Source organism: Ursus americanus, chromosome 15 (genome assembly GCF_024610735.1).
Source record: "Ursus americanus isolate L20-20 chromosome 15, mUrsAme1.1.p, whole genome shotgun sequence".
Classification (NCBI taxonomy): Eukaryota; Metazoa; Chordata; class Mammalia; order Carnivora; family Ursidae; genus Ursus; species Ursus americanus.
Window position 1 is genome coordinate 30,215,461 of NC_142141.1, and position 18,602 is coordinate 30,234,062.

The following is an 18,602-nucleotide window of genomic DNA, read 5'->3' on the forward strand; positions in this document are numbered from 1 at the left end:
AAAACCATGCATGGCAGCCATGCTGGGTACAAGTGTCTCGTTGTGACATTAATACCTCCAGCGTTTCACATGAAGCATGATACTGGCAGTTGCTTTCCAGATAGATAGGCGAGTCCGCTTGTGCCTGAGACACAGAGAGCCTGGGAGGTCGCCTGTGGTGAGCTATTCCTTTCACGTTCCTTACCATTGCCTTGTTCAACAGAGACAGCTCTAACCCCCTTTTCCTACGTGTGAAATATATGTTTAACATATTCCTCTGCCCCATTAAGAGGACTAAAATGTTTTTATCTTTGAGATCTTTAAGTTTCACTGAGAATTTTCCAATAAGCTGTCAAACTTCAAGCCGCCCATCTATCTTTTTTGTCTCATTTCACATGTGCTTGCGTCTGCTGCATAGAGATTTTATTTTAGTTTCATATTAATCTTCTGCTGCTGTCTGCAATTTGATCTTAAGCAGAGTATTAAAGGAAACAGAGAACATTTTAAAAGATGCATGATCCTTGTATGTACTGAATAGAACCCGTTAGAACCACTGATGGGACATTCTCATGAAATGGACCCATAAATGATAGGCCCTGATGAGTCCTCAGTCATCAGATTCCTGTGAGATACAAGGCACTTTAACATCATGGACATCTATGGCACAGAGTCAGATATGATGGTGGTCCTATTTCTAAGACGACTGAAAAAAACAAACCAAAACAACATTCTAATTTAGCCCAGTGGATTTCAGCCTGAGAGAGTTTATCAATGAACAGAGATGGAAACTTGCTAAAAGAGGTTATCCTCAAAATTTAGGCCTGTCCTGGGGGTACATATGTCTGCAGTGGGTTAGGAGAGGGATGGGATGATGGAGAATAAGAAGTGACATTAGGAAAGCAAACTTTAGGTCTGGGGCTGGGGAGTGTCAAGATAAAGAATTGCAGAGCTTAATTTAGCTCTTATCTTTAATTCTTATCTCCCCAATCCTGCTCAAGCAAATAATCAGTCCCTGATTTCTAACTTGGTCAAAAAACTTTTCTAACTCATGCTATGAGTTCAGAAATAAAAAAGAAAATTAGATAATGGAAGAAAACATTTTAAAATTCTGTCTGTCTGTGTCTCTCATTGCTTTCATTCTTTGAATGCTTTCATTCTGTTTTAATCTTATTGCAAGCTCTTTCTTTTTTCTAAGTACGTTTTTTATTTAAGTCTATATTCTAAACAACTTTAAATCAACAGTCTGAAAGTCAAGTGAAGAAACTTGACTTTTTCTCTTGCTGACATCTTTCAATAAATGGATATAATATACACAGTCTCAAAATTTAAAAAATAATGTCTTTTTTTGAGAGTTTGAATGAATGACAATGGCTTAAAAGCCATACCTGGAGCAAACAATGACTTGTGACCCAATGTAGACACTTCTTTGTTGTATTTTGAAAACATGTTTTAAGTAATTCTGTCCTATTAATTTAGTATGGGCTTTGAAACTGAGAAAAATTCTGACTCACATAACTGCCTGGTCATGATTAAGATTAAATTGAAATAGAACAAATTAAAAGATTGGCTAGAAGAAAAGAGAAACTGACTTAAACTCAGTTAGCATAACATTTTAGATGGTATATTTTTAAATTATTATAAAATTTAAAATTTATGTTAAAATATACATTGTCATACCCATGACTGAAAATAGAGTGATTGGAGGAGCATGCAGAAGAGGAGAAAAGTAGGGAACATCTTTAGTCTAATAAAGAAAAGCTGCCTGAGGAATCGGGCCTTTCTTAGGAAGAAGGCAGTGTTTGTTTTCATCCATCCCTTTGGCTTTCTTCTGTCCTTGGCACCTGGTATCCTCATATGACCCCTTGGATTTCCAGAGTCCCTACTCTGCTAGATTAGAGCACTGTATTGTTCCTAGTTTCCCCATTTCTTACCATTGAAGTTTGGCCACCTATACTTATTTCTTAGGGCTCTGGTTTTTGATTAGTTGAAAACAGATGGTGTCTGAGTCAGGATGGAGCTCACTGAAAAAGGAGATTTCGCATAGACTATGGTAAGTAAAATGGTAAGGGGAATCTTACAGAATTAGAACACAAGCCTAATGGCTTATTGTTTTTGCTGCTTTCCACTTTTTTTTCTCTGTTCTCTGCTTCCTTTCTCAGGCTGCTAACTCCTCCTGAGGGCATCCGGTTGTCTTCTTTTGTCTTTAGCCTTGCTTCTCCCACTGTTAATTGGCTTCATTTTTCAGGAAGGCACCTCAATCGACCCCACCCATTTTTTCATCCTAGGCCATTGGTTGCCAGTGAGCCACAGACTCCCTCCTGGAGGTGCTCACTCCTTTCCTCCCAAAATGTGGCTGTAGCTGACAGGAACCCATTAGATCAGAGACTCTTGGCAGGGCAGGATTTCTTTCAAAGAGGCTGTGGGCAGGAAGGCAATGCTTGGATCTGGAACAGATGTTTTGGGACATTTGGGAGTCTTGAAGCTCTTAGACTCTGGGGCTGCCCTGCTGAGTGATTGGCGAGTTTGGCAGCACATCTTGCTTCCTTTAACTAATCTGGTGTGTCTGAGAGACACTGAGGGGATAGGAGGAATCTCAGAATGCTTTCCTCAGCATCAGCAGCACATTGTAAGTCTCTCTTGAGAATACTTTCCCCCCTTCTGAAATGGTGATTACATTCTGCCTAAATTCCAAGACATCTTGGCTTCCTGGTGAGGTGTAGGTGAACACTTACCAAGATGCATGCCTCTTAGTGTGTTTTATTGATTACATAACTTATCTAAAAAGATAGGTCAGCTCTGGAGAGTTTTCCCTAACACATTTTTTCTCAGTGTTGGCAGCTGGAAGACTTGCTCACATGTGTGTTGATGTGAGTGGCCTTGGGAAGAAAGAAATCCCATCCCTTGCTTAAGGCGCTCGGGAAGAATAAACAAGCATAAGTGTAAGGAGGTCAGTTGTCTGTCCCTTGGTGTCAACATCTTTATCTGAAAAGCCCTAAGCAGCTGATTACTCCTGATTACCCATACCTAGTACCTTTCGCTGTCTGCCTCCTTCCAAAACACACAAACACACACGCGCAACTTCCCTTTTACTCATGAAATTTATTGTCCATTATCACATCTTACTTTCTTATGTACATCTAGCTTTACACGTGAATTTTCTGCATGCAGAGACAGCCTCTCTCTCTTTTCCTATCTGTAACATCATTCAAACAGGCGTTCAATGTGACATGCCTCAGTGAGTTTCAGGATGTTTATTTCTTTTCGCCGCACACACATCCGCTAGCTCAGTCTTTCTCTGTCTCCTTGCATCTCTGCTTCTCTCTCTTCTCTTACGTGCAAACATACAAGAGTCTCTCACCACATGTACAAATAAATGTCTCGGAGGGTTCCTGAGTTCAATGTCACGCTGGGCAGAAGTGGAGCAAGAGTGGAGGGAGAGTGCGCGCTGTGCGGGCGGGGAGAGACCCTTTCCGGCCAGCAGAGGGCAGCCGAGGGGAGGAGCTGGCGCGCGAGGGCTGAGCGAAGCCTCGCCTCGCTCGGGCAGCCTCAGCCTCAGCACCAGCCGCGGCGGAGCCCGGAGCGCAGGCACTGAGGGCAGCGGCGGCGGCGGGAGCGAGGCGCGCAGGGAGCGGCGGCGCGGGCGGGAAGCAGAAGTCGCCGCCGCCGCCGCCGCCGCCGCGACGGGCAGCCGGGCTCGCCGGCAGCCAGCTCGGGCCCCTGCCCCCTCAGCTTCGTGTCCCCGGCGCCGGGCGGCCGGCGAGTCTGGAGCCCGCGCCGTCGCCGGCCGCGTCCCCCGGGCATGGAAGGAGGCGGCAAGCCCAACTCCTCGTCCAACAGCCGGGACGATGGCAACAGCGTCTTCCCCGCCAAGGCGCCCGGGACGGGCGCGGGGTCGGCCGCGGCCGAGAAGCGCCTGGGCACCCCGCCGGGGGGCGGCGGGGCCGGCGCGAAGGAGCACGGCAACTCGGTGTGCTTCAAGGTGGACGGCGGCGGCGGCGGCGGCGAGGACTCGGCCGGGGGCTTCGAGGACGCCGAGGGCCCCCGGCGGCAGTACGGCTTCATGCAGAGGCAGTTCACCTCCATGCTGCAGCCCGGGGTCAACAAATTCTCCCTTCGCATGTTTGGGAGCCAGAAGGCGGTGGAGAAGGAGCAGGAAAGGGTTAAAACTGCAGGCTTCTGGATTATCCACCCTTACAGCGATTTCAGGTGAGGACTCCCAGTCGCCGCCCCACCCTCCCTTCCGGGCGCACCCTCCAACTCGCTTCCCGGCGCCTGGGAGGGGGCGCCCGGGGACTCGGAGGGAGGGGTTGCCGGGAGGGCGGGGGGTGGCGCTGCCGGCGTGTTTCACTCGGGCTGATCTGGCTCCACTCTTCAACTAGTTTCCGCCAAGGAGGGGGTGGGATGAGGAGCTCCTGTTGCCCGGGAATGCCAGTGAGGCTCGACTCCTTTGCCTCGTGAACTTTGGGGACACATCGGGGAAGAAGTCTACGGTGACCCCCAGATGGGAGGATGCTAAGTTGTGCCAGAAAAACTTTTACTTCGGAGATGAGAGTGTAAGGAAGCGGCCAGAAAGTCGTGTTTGGGGTGACTCCCTTCCTCGCGCTGCTCCCCCAGAAGTGGTTCCCTCAGAAGGGGAAAGAAGGCGCTCCTGGGCTGGAGGAGAGGATGGGGCAAGCGGAGACAGTGACTCGCAGGTCCTAGCTGTTCCAGCCGCTCTGGCCCCTGGGGAATGTTAATCTGTTTTTCATCTGCTTATAGGCACTGGGCATCCTCAGTGCATTTCTTGAGAATAGTGGCTGGCAGGCTGAGGAAGGGCAATTTGCGCTTGGATAGTCCCCTGACTTGAGGTATCAGTGGAGCAGGCGCTGCCAGGTTGGGCAGCAGCGTGGCAGGAAGCTTCGAGTTCCCGAAACAGAGGCAGGGGGCGTTTCCAGAGCCCCCTTCCTGAAACCGAGACACCCTTTCTTGACCTTGACTACAAGTCTGTTTCAGAAATCTCTTTTCCTGTTTCCCAGCTCGGGAACAAGGGCAGAGAACTGTCAGCTGTCAGGGAAACTGCTTCCGAGAATTAAAATTAAGACGTTTCCCCATCTTATTTGTCGCCCAAGTATTCTTTTGGTTATAAGCGTGTTTAGAGATTATCAAACGAAGGTCGTGAAGTAGATCCTCTTATTAGTGCGCACACCCTGCAGCTCCTGAATAAGGTTGGGCTGTCCATTTAAAATTATAAAACTCAGGGTGGCATATATTATTTATTTATTATTTAACTGAACTCTTTCGAAAAGCAATCAGTGGAAGGAGTATGTGTGCAAACTATGCAGTTTTAATAGGCGTCTATTAAACAGCAAACAAATATTGCAGTAGAAAGCAGCATTACTTTGAGTTGTGTTTAAGGGAGATTGCCATCAACTCCATGCCTTAATAGGAGCTGTCCACAGTTCTGAATGACGTTAGCTGTGGAAAACCCAAGCTCCTGCCTCACAAAGCCTTGGAGTCGACTGTCTTCACCTTCTTTGAAATTTATATGTTGTCTCAAATCAGTAGCCTCTATTATTTAAGCACAGAGTGAATGGAATTTAGGAAGTGTATCATTTTAAGGTCTTATTTGCAGAAACATGTAACAAAGTCCAAAGGAGGACTTATGAAATCTAATGACATCTATAGCCTATGGCAAATTAAAAGTTGGACTGAAAGAATGTTTACATTAAGAGGATCTACTAAATAATCAACCACGTTTCCTTCATTGGGAAGATACTTACGGAAGCAAACTTATAAATGACCTTGTATTAAGGTGTATTAGATTGTCATGTTCTTTAGAATTTTAAAGGTTAAAATCAAATGTAGAATATTATTTCTCCCTCAATTCTCAGTGGAAATATGTTGCAACCTATTACCTTTTTATCATGAAAAAAGTTTACGTGGAAACAGCCTTTAGTCTTAATAATAAAAGTAAGCATGGTGTTTCCAGAAATATATTTGGTTCACTATTCACATGCAAATAAAATGCTACATTTTGTTTATTTAATTTTACCTTAATTAAATGATCATTCTTGATTACTTAGGATACTTTTATTTCTTGAATAATGTGAAAAGAGAGTATACTTTTCAAAATGGTGGCACATATTAAATAATTAAACTTTTACCACCTACTGTATAAAATCATAGGGCCACCTTTCAGGAATTGGAATGATGCGCCAGTATCATTTGAATGAGTGAAATTCATAAAATTAAAGATTCTCCACATTTTCTCAAGTGAGTCATCTGAGACAAAATATATTTTAAAAAGAACAAAAAATGTTACTAAATAAGAAATAAATTGAAATCAGATGATGGTTTCTTTTTATCATACATTTCAAAGAAATGATAAATGATTAAAAAGTGAGGTAATACTTTAAACAAACTCCAGTGTGGAGTAGTTTGCAATATTTGATTTTCTCTTGCATAACTGGAGAAAGGAAATGACAGATATAAATTAAACAATTACTAGGTTTCGGTTTTTAACTGGAAGGTATCTGAAAAAAGACTTTAAAACTCGTAATTACAATATATACCAGTTTTCTAAAACAAAAAACTAAGGAAGTAATCATGTACATAACTTATTTGCATATGTTAAGGCATTTAAATCTTTTTATTATTTCATTAATATTTTTATATGCTCTCAATACCAATAGAAGATTTCTCAAAACTTGTAACATGTCAGGATAATGTAATGACAAAAGCAGAAATAAGAGAGACAAAATTCTGGCAGTACTTTTTTCCTAAAGGAAAAGCAATATGGGAATTATCTCTAACATAATAGAAATGTTATGATTATGATCTTTTCACCTCAGGCTCCTTCCTGAAGAAGACACTTTAAGGGCAGAGTTTTGCTATGATTCCTACAATGCCAAACTTATGTTCAGTAATAATTTAGCCACTGAGAAAGTGACACTCAAGAATAAATTTCCATGGAGGGATGGGGAGATACTGGAAATAAAGACTTTTTTTTTTTTTTAAACTTGATACTTTCTTAAGCTTTTGCATGGCCAAGGAAGTTTACTCATTCTGTGCTTTGGTCAGCCCCGTACTGCTGCGTGTAGTGTGAGCCTGCTACTCTAGGGCACGTCAGGACTTTAACACTGTGCTGACGATCTAGTATCTGTGTTCAGGATGACTTCCGAGGCAAGTCCCTTTTCACTTCCCTCTCGTGGCGGGGCTGTGCTCCCACTGAGACTCCCACAGAGCTAGCTAGGTGCTTCTCTCACCCGCAGGCCCAAGAGAGCTATTGCTGTGTCTGGCAGGTAGTTTTCTCCTACCTCCGGTTTCAGTAGGTCAGAGGCTCTGTATTCCCCTTCTTTCTCAGGAGAGGATGATGTTAGAAACTTTCAGGGACTAAAGAAGAGTCAAATATCATATACTCCCAATACTGTTAGAAATAACTGGGTGGCAGAAAGGGAAATGTGATGATGGAAGCAGAGATCACAGTGATGTCCCAGGAGCCAAGGAAGGCATTCAGTGTCTGAAAGCTGGAAAAGGCAAGGAGTGGATTCTCCCCTAGAGCCTCCCGAAGGAGCATAGCCTTTGATTTTAGTCTCCTAAGACTTGGTTTTGATTTGTTTTTTTAGAAATAATTGAGTGGAAACTAGAGAGTTTAGTAAAGAAAATCTTATGTTTTTGTTCATATCATGGTATGTAATCCCCCAAACCAGGGAAAATATAGTTACTTAAAAAGTAAAATTACACTCATCTTTGTGTAGCGAGGATGTGGTCTCAGTCTTATTGAGTTTCATGTGCGCAACATACACAAAAACAGGTATCTAATTAGGAGATTAAATGTGATTTTTTTGAGATCACCAACAGTGGTTATATATTTATTAGCTAAAATTTACTTTTTATTTATTTAATAAAAAATTGACACTGGTGTAGCATTGTGCTTTCATAGCTGATCTGTAGTTATGATACAATCATTCAGATGGATTGGAAGAGTAGAGTACTTTTGCAGGTGGTTTTTATTATTGTGTAATTTACCTTGAAAGAATTTATCACCAGACTGTTTGCCATTTCAGGGATTCTGACATTATTTTTCTGAATCACACTTATATAAGGGCTCTTACAGATAAAGCTCCTGTTTCATGTATATTGTCAGCCAACATCTTGCCTCTAGTTAAGGGAGGAGATTTTATATCTTGACTTATTATTTCTTCTGCTTCTCATCAATTAGTGCGAACAACTGTACGAAGAGTTTATTGTGTCGTAAGTACACAAGGACTCTAGAGACTGGAGTCACTTCCTAAAGATGTTGCCATTTCTGGCCTTGCATCTCTGCCTGTGTTGCAGCCACAATAGTAGTGATGTCAGAGGTCACTGATGTGCTCATTAGTGAAGGGAGGCTTCACCTATATCACACAGTAAAGTCAGAGAGAAACCTTTGTTGCCAGGAGCTTGTCACTAAAAAACAATTCAACCTTCCGGGCTTTAAGGACTAATTAGCCTACTGTTATGTTATCTTTGTGCTGAATGCAGTCTGTACTCTCCCAACAATGCTTCTCTTATTTGCTTTCCATATCAACGCAGCCAAAATTAACCTTAAGAATTTATTTATTTTCTCTGTTAGGTGAACCTTTTTATATCTTATAAATTCAATTAAGTTTTTTCTTAGTGGCTCTAGGCCCAATTAAAGTGAAATTATTTGTAAGATTTGGAAGTATGAATTTTTTCCATTACTTTTTCTTAGTATACATGTAAGTTACAAAGCTGAGTTTTATTTAACGTCTATTTTGTTGCATTTGATAGATATGACAGTGATATTATACTACTAAAATGTTACGAGAAGTTTTGCATTTTTTTCTGAGCAACTTTCCCTTTAAACCTACTTTTGGGGACTTGGTATAAATTGATAGTCTTTGGGCAGATGCGTTGTCACCAATTCCCATTTAATTATGTGGACTTACATTTATGAACTTGGATGTTGATGAGTAATGCAAGAATTTTAAATGCATTGGAACAATATATTACTTATTAGCAAGAACTCATTTAACAAAATCTAAATAAACTATATCTACTTGGTCAAAAACCACACACCGAAACAACACCAACACCAAAAAGCAACTTAAGTAGTATTTGTAATTCTGCATCATTCCGCTTACTGAACTTATATCCCAAACTGAGTAGGGGCAAGCAAAGTATATCTGATGTGATGCTTTTGTGAGCATTTTGCCATTCTAAGTGTAATAATTTTATTTAGAAAATAATTTACTTCATTACTTAGAAACAAAAATTGAGCTAAGGATGAGGACTTTCAAATATAGTTTCTTGTAATTACAATGCAAATTATGGTAGACCGTAGCCCTACATGAAAGGTACTGAATGTTTTTCGGGTCTGTGACAAATTTACATTTTATCATTTTCTATGAAGAAGTAACAAACTACGAATTAAGCTGACACTATATATTTTAGCAGCAGAGGTGGTGGTAATGAAGAAAAAAATCTGCATACACTAGGAAAAGACTATTTTCACTTGCGCTGAGTACTTTTCTTCTACAACTCATTTTCTTTGTGAAAGCATCTTGATATACAACTTACCATTATTTTTCCAGAAAAAAAGTCAACGGAATATGGTGATGCTTCCTGGTACATCCTGGAATTATCTATGTTTTTGCAAAATAAACCCTCCCGGTTCTATTAAATCTGTGCTGTGTGTGTTTGTGTTGTGCATGTGGCTAGAAACTATTCAAGGGACATCTGTATATGACTATGTGCACATAAGCATATATATTGACATTGATTTTTTAAAAAGATTTTATTTATTTGAGAGAGAGAGAACATGAGCAGGGGGAGAGGCAAAGGGAGAAGGGGACTCCCTGCTGAGCAGGGAGCCTGACAGGAGTCTCAATCCCAGGACTCATGACGGGAGCTAAGGCAGACGCTTAACCAACTGAGCCGTTCAGATGACATTGATTATTTTTGAGTTGAACGTTTATCTGATACATTTCACCGAAGTGTGAATGACAAAAATTGATGTGATGACCATTTTCAAGTTTATTAGTTAATTTCCCCATAATAGTCTTGAACCATTTCACCTAATAACTGACCACTCAAAGTAAAATAGCAGAATTATATGTGTCCTGGGTTTACAATTGAACTATCTTGTTTACACAGACCAGTTTTTATTTTTAAGACATTAGCTATAATGCTAAATTATAAGGCTAATTACACACATACAGAATTAGCAACTATTTACAAGTTTTGTACATTCATGTTAAATAGCGCTGCAGTGAACATCTTTGTGTGTTACTCTTCATTATATTTTGGGCAGAGTTCAGGGAATGGAATCACTGACCGTGAACATTTTACAGATTCTATCCATATCGACTTTACCGATTTCATACTGCCACCAGTTGAGACACTTTTTAAAATTATGAGTGATGTAGGTTTACCAGTGTGGTTGATATTTCTGTTTAGATGTGCTTAAGCAGTTTTAGGACAGAAAGTCAAAACTATATTCTACTCATCATAGAGTTTGAAGAGTGATCCTAAAAACAAATATTATTTAATGTCTAATAATATCATGCTGCTTAAAACTCTTCAGAGGCTTCCCATTACTTAAAGTACATTTGAGCTACAAGATGAGGTACAAGATCTTGTACGATTTCAATTTGTCTGTGTAACCTCATCACCCACAACTTACTCCTTCACTGTTTTCTAGCCACTTCGGTAAATTTTCAGCTCCTGCAGTAAGCTGAGTTCTCTCCTGTTCCAGAGATTTTGATGTGACACTTAACCTCACTGCCTAGATTCTCCTTTCACTGTTTGTCATTTTGCGTCACAGTTAGTTTCTCTTGTCATTTAGCTTTCGGTTTAATCTTTGTGATCACCCTCAACCTTTACCCCCTATTTAGTTTTCTGAGTTTCTCATTTCCTTGAAATTTATAATTATATGTATGTTCCTTCGCTAGAATTTAAGTTCCATGATGTCTTCAATATTATTCAATTTTGTATTCCTAATGCCTTAAAAGGGCACATAAGAGATTTTTTTCCCGCCTAAATTTTCTCAGATGCATTATTTTTTAACAGCTTTTTTGAGATATAATTAAGATATAATACAATTCTCATTTAAGGTATATGATTGGATTTTTTTTTAGTATGTTCACAGAATTGTACAACCATTACCCAAATCAATTTTAGAAAATTTTATCCAGGTAGGAACCCATACCCATTAGCACTCATTTCTATTTCCCCTTGCCTTCTCTCCCCATAGCTCTAAGCAACCACCAGTCTACTTTCTGCCTCTAGAGTTTTTTTTTTTTTCTTCTGGACGTTTCATTTCAGTGGAGTGACATGTAGTCTTTTGTTATTGGCTTCTTTCACTTAGCATATTTTCAAGTTTCATCCATGTTTTGTAGCATGTTTCAGTACTTTATTTCTTTTTTTGCTGAATATTTTTCTGTCATATGGATATACCAAATTTTGTTTATCCATTCATCAGTTGATGCACATCTGCGTTGTTTCTACCTTTTGGTTATTAAATACTGCTGATATAAACATTCTTGTACAATTTCTTGTGCAGAGATATATTTTCATTTCTCTTAGAATTGAAATTGCTGGGTCAACGTAACAGACTTTTAACAAATATTATTGAATAACTGGGTGAAGAATTAGTCTGCAACCAGAGTGTGCATACATGTACTCTTGGAGTTAGTAAATCCAGATAAAGCAAGCTCTTTCTTTCCCTATAGCAATACCTAGCATCCACTCCCCACGCTGCCACCTGCAAGGATGTGTAACAACTATTACGTCTCTCTGCCCAGTACAGATGACTAAATGAAACTGCGGAGGTTAAGCAGCATGAACATGGTGACATAGATAGATCCTAAGAACTGGGCCAGGAATTCAGCTCTTCTGAATCTTAATTCTGTCACTCCAACTCTTTTACCTAAAAGGAAACAAGGCTATTAGTATAAATAATTCTAAGCTGCAGGGAAACATCATGGATTAAACCTATTAATTATTCTTCCTAGCTCTTGAAACCATTCCAAAATAATTTGAGAAAACACACAGATACAGAGGTAAACAGAAGAAAGAGGAGAAAGCAGAGGAAAAAGAGACTCAAAAACATTTTGGGAAATAGAAGGCTAGTGGAGAAATTATATTTTACTTCCACAGTCCTTCACCATGGAACCCCAGAAGTGTTTAGGACGTGAGGTACTGGTTAAGAAACAGTTTCCAGGAAAGCCAGGCTGAAACCAGGAGGATTAAATAAGGGTCTTTGTAGTGAATACAGAACTCTCAGTCTTAACATTAGAATGCTTGGAGCCAGGTCAATTTTCCCCAAGCAGGAAACTGGAGAAAAATACATCCAATGGGAGACATTTCAAAGCCTACAAATTCTTATTCATTATCTAATGACTTTGCAAAAAGCCTTACATGTGTACATAGAGACTGTAATTACATTTTGTTATTCTATCATCTAATATGATCTGTAAGCAAAAGATTATGAGTCTTTTGAGAAAAGTTTCCATCATCAGAGAGAAAGACTAAATCAAACAGCAAAAGGAAGTCCAGAGAACAGTGAGGCATTTGGGGTTAAGGGAAATTACAATGTTATTTAAAAATTCTCTGTAAATTATATCTTCAGGAAGATACTTTATGTATACAATAAGAACAATATGCTAGGAAAAGAGTTCCCAGGAAGTTAAAAAAAAAAAAAAAGATCATGTGTAATAAGTTGGCACGTAAAGTCTAGGAAACCTCTCAGAATTAGGGCAAAAAGAAAAAAAAGAGAATAGAAAATATAGACAAAATAAAGGATAATTCATAAGGTCAAAATCTATAAAAAGAGTTTCAGAATGAGAACAAAGTGTGAAAATGGACATATGGAATTAAAGACATTTTAAACAGAGTTTTCCAGATAGCAGAAAGTGAAATGTTTTTTTCTGAGAAACACACAGAGTGCCCACCATCATGAAAGGAAAAGACCCCACCAAGGGTCATTATCACACAGAAGCTTCAGAACACAATTGAGTCAGGAAAAAATACTAAAACTTTTCAAAGAGAAATTTACCTATCAAGAAGTGGGAAAAATACTGTAAGCTAAATGATAATATAATGGTCTACAAAATTCTGGGCTTTGGCTTCCTCAATTATAAAATGAGGTAGATCATGTATGTATCTTATCAGGTTATTGGAGTGATACATATTGTATGTTAATATTATAAATATTTTTATAGTGTCTGAATATGTAGTGCTTAGAAATTAGGTACTGCACTTAATGCTATGTGTTAGCTATCATTATGAAATTAAAATTGCAATAGAATGAAGGAGTATGAACTATTTGAGAAAAGAAAATACTCTCTTCGTACATACTTCACAATCTTCAGAATTCTTTAAAGCAAATGTGCCTGTGAAGGCAGGGCCATGTGAGTGTTAGGCTGTTCTGTTTCTTTATCTTAGAAGCCCTGATGGACAATGGCAGTTTTTGTGTGTGCTATGTGAAATAGCTTTACTCATGAGGCAGTTAGCATTGGAAAACTTCTAATGCATCCTCTATCTGCAGAATTTTCCGGATATTACCATAACTATCTTCTACGTTGATATGGAATGCTACAGTGTTGAACATCTAGAATAGCTTTTAGGGAAAATTCTAATGGCATTGAGTTGCATGTACTCCTTCCTGTTAATCTTTATTTTCATCAGAAAGTGGCATAGTAAACCATTTGGGATCTTATTTCAAATCAGTTAAATGTTATATATGAGCCAAATAAGATGATTCATAACTTGCTAAATTCTTTCATTTTTTTATTGTCAAATTTAATAGCCTGTGAAAAATGGTTATTTAGATTGTAAATTTAAAGGAATGACTTTTTAATCTTTTTTAACATCATTTTATAGCAGATGTCACTTATTACCCTTGCAGAATGTGTTAGCCTTGTTATTTTTTAAAGAGAATATACCTTATTGAAAATTATACAGTCTTTGTTGCTTGAGAGATGTGAGCAGAGGCTGAAAAAAATGAATACTGAATGTTATGTTAGTGGTACTGATAGGGAAAATAGTATTCCTTATTTTTTCTATAGAAGAATTATTCATTATTTAATTATTTTTAAAAAGGTTCTTTGTTCTGAGCCATAAATTTGGTATTTGTTTTGAATCATCATGTAAATGAATTAGGTTGAAGATTAGAGACAGATATATTGTCTGGGATTCAGATATATTTTTTTAATATACAAAACAGCAGAGATATATGCCGACACCACCTAGGTATGGTGGTACATGTATTGAATAATATAAATAACCCAAGAATTTTATTAGCTGTAGTTATCGATTATACTAACCATTCATGCCTGTCCATTTAGTGACTCTTAGGCTGTCAGGCTCATTGGATACTTTAAGAATCAAATGAAAGCTGCAGATCCTCTATCTTGGAAAAGTGCATATATTCACAAAATTTTGTCTGTGATTTCAAGAGGTTTGTGGTTCCCTTCAAGCACATTGATTGTTGGATTCCAGGTTAAGACTTCCTGAACTGTCTAAAATTTTTACACGGAAATATGATACTAAAAGCAATGGGTGGAAGATACCTGGAGGCAGAGATTTGTTTGGACGAACCACTTAAGAATTAGAACGGTAGCTAGAAAGACTTGTCTTGAGAGGGAGAGAATTCCCTGTCAACAGAGAAGTTTAGTTCTAACGCTAGATACTTGATCAGCAGGGATTGAATAGAGATTTATTCTTGATGGGTCAGGTGGTGCAATACGGCACAAAGTTATTGCTAGAGGAACATATTTGGGATGAGAAGACACTGAATTGTTTTTTGCAGATATTTACCTGCTTTAAAAAGCTGATTGAACCAACTGATAAATGATCAAATTAACTGCAAAGTTCAGTAGGATGGCTGATTATAAGATAAATATGTTAAAATATACCAGTAACTTTCCTACATATTAACAACCACGATTGAGGATATATAATAGAAAAAGAATCACTGACTACAAAAGCCAAAAATATAAACTCTATACCCACATTTGAAATTTGAAAAAACTTGAAAAAATTCAAATCAGTATATAAAAGAGGGGCTCCTGGGTGGCTCAGTCGTTAAGTGTCTGCCTTCGGCTCAGGGCGTGATCCCAGAGTTCTGGGATCGAGCCCCACGTCAGGCTTTTCCGCTTGGGAGCCTGCTTCTTCCTCTCCCACTTCCCCTGCTTGTGTTCCCTCTCTCACTGGCTGTCTCTCTCTCTCAAATAAATAAATAAAATCTTTTAAAAAAATCGATATATAAAAGATAAATTATACAAAAATTTTTCAACTAAAATAGTTGACTAAAATCCATTCTCATCAGTTTGCAGTAAAATTGAGTACAAATAAGTTTAAATTTATAAAAGGTAAAAACAACTGAAATCAGAGTTCCTAGAAAAATATTAATTACTTAATACTGTTGCCATGGGGCACAGCTTTCCAATACAGTACTCTATAGACTGTGTAAAGTGTTGCAACCTTTCTGAAGGTCTATTTGACCCTTATAAAAAGTTCTTTTTTAAAAAATTATTTATTTATTTATTTATTTGACAGAGAGAGACAGCCAGCAAGAGAGGGAACGCAAGCAGGGGAGTGGGAGAGGAAGAAGCAGGCTTCCCAGTGGAGCAGGGAGTCTGATGCAGGGCTTGATCCTAGGACCCTTGGGATCATGCCCTGGGCCGAAGGCAGACACTTAACAACTGAGCCACCCAGGCACCCCTGACCCTTATAAAAAGTTCTTGAAAATGTATAAGCTAGTAAATTATTTTACAGAAAAAATATGACATGTTCACAAATACATGGATACAAAGATGATCCCTATAATATTTTTCATAACAGTGGAAGGATATAAACAAATATAACCTCAGTAAAATTTCAACCTTGTCCAAAACCCTGCTTATCAGTTATTCTCCTTATCTCTGCCCTGCCTTTTCTTCATAGAACTTATCACAATTTATTATGTTATATGAAATGTTTTGTTTATCTAATTTGATTTTGATCTTTCCTTATCTATAATTTAAACCTCACTTAGGGGCTTAACTATAACCCCTGTATAAAGGACTGTATTCCCAAGCCTAGCTCCATGCATGGCATAAAGTAGGCACTCAGTAAATATGAGTGAATGAAGAAATTTTAGCAACATTATGTTCAGTCTTGGTTTTTATACACAATTTTCAACAACCAGATGGTCTTTTCCCCTGTATTTCCTACAAAAATGTCATATTTTAATTTAGTACAGGTAGCCTAACCTAACACACAGAAACATGTATTGAGAAATAAAGTTTGAAGCTATTTAAAATAATACGCATACATACTTATATTAATTCAGTTTACTGTAATGCTTGTTTTTATGTAGTTTTAAAAAAAATTTGAGAATATATGTTGTGATTATCTTGGGATGACTCTTGTTTCACAGCCGCATAAATGCTATTTAAATGTCATTGCCTTTGGAATCAATGCTATCTTCATCAAAATAGAACTGAAAATATATCTCTTTGGGCAATGACATTAAGAAAGAATAACATTACTTTTTTGTATATGTATCATTTTTTTTTCTTTTGTCAAATTGTGTTGCCTTGGTATAACAGTGCACATTTCAAGCCCTATTGTGCAGGGATTGGAAATTAATGCTGTCTCTATAGGTATAATTAATAAAATATTGATTCAGTGTTTTGAAAGAAGATTATTTTGAACTTCGACTCTGTGGTAAGTAGGTTCTTTTATTGTGTTCACCAAACTTAAAAGAAAAAAAAAACAATCAAAATTTTTCAGAATAAGCACTATTAAATTGATCCTTGTATAATGTTAGTGGAAAGGATATCATAGCTCTTGGTACAAGAAAATTGCAGTTGACATAATTTTTAAAAGGAAAGGTAACTTGAGTCTTAGAAGACAGTTGTAGCTTAGTTTTTGCACATAAAAAATAGAGCAGATAGATAGCAGAACCAAAACACATGGATGACATTTATAGCAAAACTATCCCATGAACCTAAAAGATAAATAAATTGGGACAAACCTGTACCCACTGCAAGCCCTGTGTTTTCTGAACCTCCATGTAGGTTGAAGGAAGGAAATAATGAGAATCAAGGTTATCTGATAGAGAATAGGCAGACCTCCCACATAACCAACACGTATATGCTGGAGAAGCAACCAAAACTGGGCTGAGATTGGCACAATCCAAGAGCAAGAGGTCTGCAGTAATTTCAAGAGGAGAAATGGCTGATCCCAAGTCTGGGGCTGGAAGTACATATTAAGGTCCTGAAACAACTTGACATTCCAGATAGTAAGAAAATTATCAAAGATTACCAGGGTAATATAAAAAAGAATCAGGAGCCAACTTGAAGAAGCCAAGATGAGTTTCAAAAAGGATGAGAATTTCAACAAAGTCAAACTCAGCAGATGTTTGAATTTGAGTTCATAATGATTCAAAAAGTGGTTAACCTCTGAAACTAACGAGGACTCAATTCCTTACCTTGAAACTTGGGTAGATAAAAGAAACAAACCAAGCATCTACCCTGCTTTGCCTATATTATCTGAACCAATGTGTAACCAAATAGTAGAAGAGGAAAAGAGTGTCTTTATAAAATTGTTAAAGTTAATACATGAAAAGGAATAATGGTATTATTAGAAAATCACCCTTTTACCACCACAATTCAATTAACCCATCTAGATGTTGAGCATCAATGGCCACTAATAACAAGAAGGAGCAAAACCAGATATTGCATTTTCTTGGTTAAAGAACACACACCACCTGTAGCTTTGCCAAGGGAATGGAATCTGAGTCTCATCTGGCCTCTGGATCCAGGTGCCACACTTCAGCAAATACGGAGGGCTGAGGAACATGCTGAACTTGAACCTTGAGCACGTAATCAGCAAAATCTGGAGTTGGAGAATTGATGGGCCTGCCACCCAGGCTCCTCAGCAGTAATAAGTAAGGAAAAGAATGGGATGGAGGGGAATTTGTAAATTAAGAGACACTCTGAAAGTGGAAGTTTGAGGCAGATCAAACCGTGCAATTTAGGGATGCATAATTGTGATGAAACTATATAAAGAACTTCAAGGAAGCAGCTACTGTGAAAGTCAGCAGAACTGTTATTTTGGAGGGTGCTCGGGGGCTGTGATTGGGGTGGTGCACATGGCAGGGCTTCCTAGGGGTGGTGGTGATAAAGTTCTAGTTCTTGTCCCTGGGTGGTGGTTTCAAGGATGTTTGATTTATTATAAATCACTGTTTTCTGTATCTGTTTATTTTACAATAAAAAGTAAGGAAAAAAGGGGAAGCAATATTAATTTTCCAAAAGAAAGATCAGGCTGTAATGAAAAACAAGTATAATATTACTATTTATTTCTGTTTTACTCACAGATCTGATTTGTATTTGGAGCAAAACCTTAATTATGCTAAGGCAAAGCAAGATAATGCAACTTTATGGTGGGAACATGACCCAAACATGATCTCAGGAAAGTCAGAACCTTAACTCTTTTAACTTGATTTGAGGAGATGTTCAATCTCTTTGAAGCTAGTCTGTAAAATTTGAGAAAATGTTAACTGTCTCCTTAAGGATGTTGTGATAACAAGATAACATGTGAAAGGTGCTTGACACCTAGCCAATATTTAACAAATAGTAAATTCCCTTTTT

The 18,602-nt window shown here is 38.5% G+C and overlaps 1 protein-coding gene across 1 annotated transcript in view; it reads left to right on the top strand.

Annotated features, from left to right (window-relative positions):
* The first annotated feature begins 3,824 nt into the window (after nt 1–3,824).
* The window catches only part of LOC148108864 (potassium/sodium hyperpolarization-activated cyclic nucleotide-gated channel 1-like), a 60,136-nt gene continuing 45,358 nt past the window's right edge, over nt 3,825–18,602 (top strand). Inside the window, exons 1-2 of the mRNA XM_087867767.1 lie at nt 3,825–3,863; nt 3,959–4,185. Of these exons, the coding sequence (XP_087723893.1) occupies nt 3,825–3,863; nt 3,959–4,185 (266 nt within the window). The remainder of the gene's footprint in view (nt 3,864–3,958; nt 4,186–18,602) is intronic.